Source organism: Triticum urartu, chromosome 1A (genome assembly GCF_056163025.1).
Source record: "Triticum urartu cultivar PI428250 chromosome 1A, HENAU_Tu73, whole genome shotgun sequence".
NCBI lineage: Eukaryota > Viridiplantae > Streptophyta > Magnoliopsida > Poales > Poaceae > Triticum > Triticum urartu.
Genome location: NC_141873.1, coordinates 468,809,260 through 468,816,293, shown reverse-complemented (window position 1 = coordinate 468,816,293; position 7,034 = coordinate 468,809,260). Strand labels below are relative to the sequence as shown.

The window sequence follows — 7,034 nt, the reverse complement described above, 5'->3', positions numbered from 1 at the left end:
GCACCCGCGGAACAGAGAAGCGTAAAATCGTCATAAAACCCAAGTTCATTCGGGGTCAACGTAATGATCCAAGTTCCCCCATGTACATGAGAATTAAGCTGTAAGACTAGTCTTTATGCCTACCCTGCAACTTAATTCATTCAATTTAGAATTGTCGTGTGTACTGAATTTGTGAGCTTAGCCCGGTTTCTGTTGATGTAAGAACTGTTAATATGTTGACCTTGATATGCTATCAGCTCAGGCAATGAATATGAACTGTTTTTGTTGTTATTATTATTATATCATAGAGGTAGCACACTCAACTGATCTCACTACAGTATGTGTGAACAAAAATATGCAATCTGGTTTGTGAATAGCACACGGTTCATTGATGAAAGCCATGTGCAGACCAAACCCTGCCCACGATCTGAGTTGTGCTTTCTGATTGCCCAGAATTCAAACCCACGGATCATACGTCTGCACCGTTGGATGCTCCCAGATCGAACGGCGATCCTCATCCCTTTCGATAGCACATGCAGTTCTGGTTGTAATTTTATTTTTATGCACAAAATGCACGTTAATCTCAAAAAATGTCTTAAATATAGCTAACGATACCTGAAATGCGCCAGAAAATCAAACCCGTGGTATAATGGTGATTGCATACCGTGGACATTTTTATGAAGCCAGACGATGAAGTCACCGGCCACAGGAGTTTGAATTGACATGTCTCCTTTTGGAAACCATGATCCTTCATGTGAGATGCTCCGGTTTGGAAGGAGCGGTCATCAAAACTTGTGCCAAACTTTACCAATTTTTTCCACGGGGCCGTGAGAGCATGCCACGGGCACACACCGATTTTGATGATGTCTGAACTTCATCTGAGTTTCCTGTAATTAAAATACCAACTAGGCCTATGCCAGTGGCCGCACCTCGCGGCCGAAATGTTTGAAACTTCTCCCTGCTTCTCGAACAAATGGATGAAAACTCACAAAGTGATGCAGAAATGATCTGTACACCTTCTTTGCTAGGCTGATAGTAAGGGGGTATCATACCGAAAATTAGAAGGCGAGGACGAGCACGCGTGCTCCTGGTATCTGCAGCCATCAGTTTTGCTATGGGGATGTGTTTTCTGGAACGTAATAAATGAGGTGTCGTTGTATGTGGACGGTATACGGGCATGTATGGTTTGGTGTACGTACAAAATGTAGGGGGACAGCGACGGACGAGATGGTCTGTTTTGGGGCTTCGGTTATGTTTCAAAGTGTACCACTGGTACATCCACATAGGTTAACTGTGCGCCGCTGTCGCCGTCGGCGGACGGCGACACCGACACATGGTGGGGAAGTTCCGTTTGTGCGGGCTAGCTAACTCATTTATTACGAGACCGTCCCAGCGACCCCGTCCATATCTGCTCATTTATCCCCACAAAGTCGAGAGGAAGAACCCTAGGTACACCTCATGGAGAATGCCAACCAAGGTGTGGATCCGCACGTGCTTGATATAGTCAATTGCCCGGATTGTGGAAGGCGGGTGGTGACGTTTATGGCGAGGCGCGGCCATTTTGCGGGCAAGAGGTTCTACAAGTGCCGCAACCACAACGTAAGTGGATCTTGGTTGGAAGTTTCTTTGCCATTTTTTTAGGTTTTTCTCTATCTTACTCCACTTTTCCAATCCATGGCAGCTGGGGAGAGGCGGGTGTGATTTCTATTGGTGGCAACAAGCATATGCGGAGCACTTGGCTGGGCTTGGACCGGTCGTGCCTCCATTGGCGCAGATCAATCAGGGAGAAAATGGCATCGGAGGAGCAGATCAAGGTGGTCAGATGCAGCCGGCGGATCTAGCGGGAGGCCAGCAGATCGGAGGGCTGGATGCCTCCAACATGGCATCCACGGCGGCCGATGTTGCAAGGTCTTCGATCCGTGTGGTGGCTGTTGGTCGGCGTCAGGAAGCCATAACTCTTGATCCCGCATTTATCAATATGGTCATGTCTGTCGGCAATATGGCTATTTGCATTGCCATCCTTTACTGGTTGTGGCTGCAATCGTGATCGATGCGCTTGATGAGTCGATCCAATATTAGCAGCTTATGGATGCTTAGTAGGTGTCAAGGGTTAAGTAGTATTAGTGGTGTGCGCGTGTTAGCCATATGCTTTTGGCTTGGTAACCTTGTTGCTTGTACGTTTGGACCTATGGCTAGTTTTATTTAATGAAATGTTGGTAATGTAGACGTAATGATGGACAACATCTGTAGTATGTTTCCTTCTTTAAAAAATTCAGCAATGAATGCTTTTATTGCATGCAGTCCACGTGGATGGGGGGCACCTACCCATGTGCCTACAACAACTAGCGTTTTGAGCCATGAAGTAACACGTACCACAGAGTCGGGGAGTTTCAGACGGTGATGTTACTCACCAACCACCCGGCTCGCAGCTGTTTTCATTTCCCCAGCCCCATTCACATTCCCATCGACTTGCCATAATGAATGCTCTATGCCAGGTGTAAAGCTTGAAGGTTGCTTTCTCTCAACCAGGGGGTGTGCTGGTGGGGGTTCTCGAATTGCAATGTTGGTCTAGATCTGGCTGAGTAGCTCGATCCAGACGAACTCATCTGCGTGAATCGGCCTCTTGTTCTAAAGTCTTGGTTCACGGGCGTCTACGCGAGATCGTCAGGTATGCGAGTTGTAATTTCTGACTCTGTTTTCCTTGCAATGCTTCTGTATAGTTAGATCTGAGGTCTGGATTCTTTTTGGAGGTGTGATCTAAAACATGTTAATGCTTTTTGAAGGTTAATAGATGGAGGAAGAGGATGAAAACCATGGGTGGGGAGGCGGAAGTCATGAGCAAATAGAATTTACTTGTGGTGTTGCTAAAATTCAAGGAGATGTTTTGGATGATCAGATAGGGCTGACTTTGTGGCTATCTGTCAAGCATGTAGTCAAGGTCGTCACAAGATTTGATGAGTACAAGAGATGGCTTGTGTCTGAGATTGGTTTTGACGGTATGCTCAAACTTCCAATGCTGGGGAAGATGGATTTAAGGATGAGTGCGTGGATTATGCGGAAGGTGAAGGTTAAGCTGCGCACAATAGTTGTTGATGAAGATAGGGTGATTCCTTTTGTCCCAGAGGATTTTCACAAAGTTTTTGGGGTGCCATGCGGCAACCGTGCTGTTCGTGGAAGGGACCGCGAAATCAAGACTGCAGCAGTAGAGTTCATTAAGCTGACAATTGGGATGAATGCATCACCTGCTCACAATTTGAAGGCGGCAAAAGATTTTCTCAGTAGGGATATAACAGAGGACTCAAGCAAGATTGAGAAGGATTGTTTCCAGATTTCTTTTGTTATCTTTGTGATGGGTTACATATTGTCATCGAGCACAAAATACGAGCACATGACGATTGACTTTTGGGGCGCTCTTGCCAATACTGAATTAATATCTCAATTTAATTTGTGCGAGTATGCCGTTGATAATCTCATGGCAGCCGTGATCAAGTTGCAGATGGAATATCATAACAAGGCACAAGTAGTTCATCTTTCCGGATGTCATTTGTTCTTTCAGGTATGTTATATGTGGTTGTTGACTCGAATACCCTTTTTTCTTGAAACTGAGCAATCCATTTGTTTTGTGAGCAGATTTTCTTGTTGGACAACATTGATCTTGGGATTTTCAACATGATACATTCTGTATTCCCGCGAATCCAGTGTTTTGACTATAAAACGCTTCGTCAGATGATTACGATGGCGCGGTGCGAGCAGCGAGGGAGTATAACCTATGTCCCTGGTGTTGTAAGTTCCTGATCAATTTTTTGGGTATGGTGCAGACTAATAATATGGATAAGCCCTTTTACACGGACTCATTTTTTGTGTGTGTGTTTGCAGCTGCGGCCAGCAGATTCTGTGTGCTATGTCTGGGTCTTTGCGGCTAGCCCATTGTGTATGGAAGGTAAATCACGTCCATCTTCGCCGAAGCAACCATCTTCAAGGATGTCTGTGACACCTAAATATCAGACATCAAAGGTTCGTTTAGATGGGAAGACAGGGCCATTCAACTATCTTGGGGACCCTATGGCTGCGCATAAGTTAGTGGGTCCAAGTGATTTTAGCAAGTATGTTCGTCAGATTTGCAAAGATGATCCGGTATTTGCTATGTCATTGTTGTTTCCCTTTTTTGTCTGTTGATGTTTTTAGATATTCATTTAGCAGGATGACTGTGTCCAACAGGCCCTGCGGGAGTTGAGCCTCATGTTGAAGCAGCACAATGCCAAGTGCATGTTGAGCACGACATTGTTAAGGAACCAGTTGCAGTCTGACATGTTCTTTTTTGCGGAAAAAATGGTTGAACTTGTGAAGGACCGATGTAGATGTTATTCAAATCGAGGATTGTCGAAGTGTATTAGTCTCCAGAACGCTGGTTTGTATTGTTCAAGTGCTTATATATAATGTTAGTCATGATTTACCGCAATAAATATTACAAAGCATTTTCTTTTTCATAATTTTAGTTTTGTTTTTCTTTTCATGTTTTTTGTCTTATGTGCATGTATACAGATGCGGCTGGTAATCACCGCAGGACAGTTTTTGAAGTTGGCCGTCGTCTTGATATGGGTTGTGATGAAGGTATCATGTAATAGTGCCTTTGTTTTTTAGATTCATCTACTGTAGGGCAGGTACACTGTACGGTTTTGTAAAATGTTAATTTGGTGCTATGTTATTATGCATCAGTCCCCAGAAATTCAAATGTTGAGGAAGGCCAGCAAAGAATGAAAAGGATTTGTGTTGAACAGAACAAAAACAAAGGTGGTATATATTTATTGGATTTTCTAATTATATATGAAATGTATGGAACACGCATGGGTGTAACATATATATTTATGATATGCTGAATTGTCGCAGAATTAGCAGAGGGCGAGGCGCGGAATGAAGATGATGCCCCTGTGTACAACAATCCCGTGGTGGAGAGAGAACCAGATGATACGACGAAGATGTTTGAAGACAGAATTGTAGTCTATGCATAGACTATCGCTGAAATGGTTAAATCTCTATATGATACAAATGCAGAGGAGGCAAATTGTGTTCACTTTCATTCAATGGAGGCTAAGTTACCTAGGCTTAGGTATGTAATGTTGGCAAGTTTTTGCACTGATCCATGGTCAAGGGGATATGTCCCGCAACCGCCTCCAATCCCGTTGGTAGAAAAGTTCAATGACTGGATAGCTGGTCAGAAAGACCTTGATTTGAATAGTTATTTTTACATGTGTCAATTTCCATTTTTTTTGCTGCTCATTTTTCACATTGTTTAACATGTTTTTTTCAATATCTTAGCATTTGGTTCCTGCACGCATCGCCAAGGTTGTTGAGGGTAAATGATGTATGTGTTCAGCAGTAGATTGTTGGATCGCAAGCTCTTGATCATGAGGTTACTACTCTTCTTCTGCGGAGGTTTCATCAGCTTGACATTGGGCTTGGGGGAGTAAATACATATATGATGTGGAAGGAAGTTCTTGAACCAGATTTTTCGGTGCGTTCATTTTGTACTACACATATCATTTGTTTATTCAGCACAATACGGTTCAGCAATGTACATTGTAATGTCAAATAATGGATTTCCCCCCACAACAGACGCACGCTCTTGCTGGGGAGAAAGTATTGCACGTGAAAGCTGTCCAGGGTGTACTTGCGCAAGCGATTCATGATATAACAACATGTAGGATGGTAAGCTCATGTGCCTGTTGGAAGCTTTTCTTATGGGAGTATGCATAATTGTTCTCTTTTTTATAACATTTCTAAAATGATGCAGTTTTTTGTCCCTACCGTGCTCGATCAAGGGTGGGCGGCGTATATGTGGGACATGATGAGGAAGGAGATTCATGTCCTCGACCCTTTATGTCGCAAAGTTATAGGTGCAGAACAACGTAAGCTCATGCATGAGGAGGCAGTTTCACAAATACATGCTGCATTATTCGGCTGCTTGAATGAATACTTTGCAAAGTGGCATTGCACATCTGAAAGTTGGAAGCGCAAGTTCCCAAAGATTACAAATGACATTTTCACAAGGTATTTGGGTAATTTGGAAATCAATGTTTCAGGACAAAGGAATGATTTTGTTAATGTTATTTTATGTTTTTCATGTCTTTGTTCTTGTAGGGATGAGTCTGGAATATGCATGATGCATGCAATTAGGAATTACAGTGGGGAGAAGATGATGTGTCCACTGACGAAGGTAATTGATCGTGTCTGAATCTTTTGTATTTTTTGTATTAAGAAATGATTTCAGTTTGACTATATAGCACTTTAAGAGCTCAATAAGCGGTTGATTTTGAAATATGCAGAATAATATTGCAAGTTTTAGGAAAGTGGTTGCATATGAGGTTTTCCGGTTATGGGATGATCAAGGTGAATTCATGGCTGACGATGTTCTGCGTGCTACATTTGATGAACCCGAGGAATGATTTGCATGAAACAGGTTTATGTGCTTCGGGTGTTGGGTTTTATCACCTAGGAGTAAGTAAATAATGTGGTAAGACGAGTGCACTGAGATGAAGGAAATGCTGAAAATCATGTGCTGTATATGTATGCGATGTATGATGGACTATGTTTCAAGTAATAATGTTGTACTTTTTATTTAAATGTTTACGGATGTGAACAAATAGTTTAATGTCTCAACAGCACTAGATGGAAGTTGTATGGCCATTGTAAGCGAAATGTTTTCAATCAACTCTAGTTCTTGCAATTTTAAATGTTCTTGCTTTTCAAATGCTTTTTTCTAAAAGTTTGCATCAGCCTTTTTAGCATGTGGTGGTAAATGGAAGTTGGTTTTTGTAGAGGAGGGGTGGTGGGTAGGTTGTGGATTGCAATGGTTCTCACATCACTTGCTGTCGGATAGGATATTTTGCTTGTTGTCTTTATCAAAGGAAATGTTGATTTTTTATGTGGGATTTTAATGAAATGTGCAATAGTTGTATTGTCAGAATTTTTTGTGTAGTTGATAGAAGAAAGCTTGTTGGCGTACAGGGAATATAGCATGTTGCCACGGAGTTTCAGTGATTATGTTTTGCGGAAAT

At 42.5% G+C, this 7,034-nt stretch overlaps 3 protein-coding genes across 4 annotated transcripts; all 3 read left to right on the top strand.

The window, feature by feature from the left end:
- Nucleotides 1-1,370: 1,370 nt before the first annotated feature.
- On the top strand, nucleotides 1,371-2,270 carry LOC147991749 (uncharacterized). The gene is made up of 2 exons (XM_048684543.2): nucleotides 1,371-1,578; nucleotides 1,661-2,270. The coding sequence occupies exons 1-2, from the start codon at nucleotides 1,438-1,440 to the stop codon at nucleotides 2,024-2,026; spliced, it is 507 nt and encodes a 168-aa protein (XP_048540500.2). The 5' UTR covers nucleotides 1,371-1,437; the 3' UTR covers nucleotides 2,027-2,270.
- Nucleotides 1,758-5,067, top strand: LOC147991748 (uncharacterized). Of its 2 annotated transcripts, XM_087525861.1 has the most exons (9): nucleotides 1,758-1,887; nucleotides 2,281-2,647; nucleotides 2,763-3,535; nucleotides 3,610-3,762; nucleotides 3,856-4,113; nucleotides 4,198-4,387; nucleotides 4,522-4,590; nucleotides 4,696-4,770; nucleotides 4,867-5,067. In XM_087525861.1, exons 3-9 carry the CDS (start codon nucleotides 2,771-2,773, stop codon nucleotides 4,986-4,988), a joined length of 1,632 nt encoding a protein of 543 aa, XP_087381987.1. In that variant the 5' UTR covers nucleotides 1,758-1,887; nucleotides 2,281-2,647; nucleotides 2,763-2,770; the 3' UTR covers nucleotides 4,989-5,067. The 2 variants fall into 2 exon arrangements, 1 of the variants encoding a protein (XP_087381987.1); XR_015604437.1 differs by lacking the exon at nucleotides 4,867-5,067 and having other exon boundaries at nucleotides 4,198-4,417.
- A 258-nt stretch (nucleotides 5,068-5,325) lies between these two features.
- Nucleotides 5,326-6,620, top strand: LOC125519771 (uncharacterized). Its single transcript, XM_048684534.2, has 5 exons — nucleotides 5,326-5,491; nucleotides 5,593-5,685; nucleotides 5,771-6,027; nucleotides 6,118-6,193; nucleotides 6,303-6,620. Exons 1-5 carry the CDS (start codon nucleotides 5,456-5,458, stop codon nucleotides 6,420-6,422), a joined length of 582 nt encoding a protein of 193 aa, XP_048540491.2. The 5' UTR covers nucleotides 5,326-5,455; the 3' UTR covers nucleotides 6,423-6,620.
- Nucleotides 6,621-7,034: the final 414 nt, after the last annotated feature.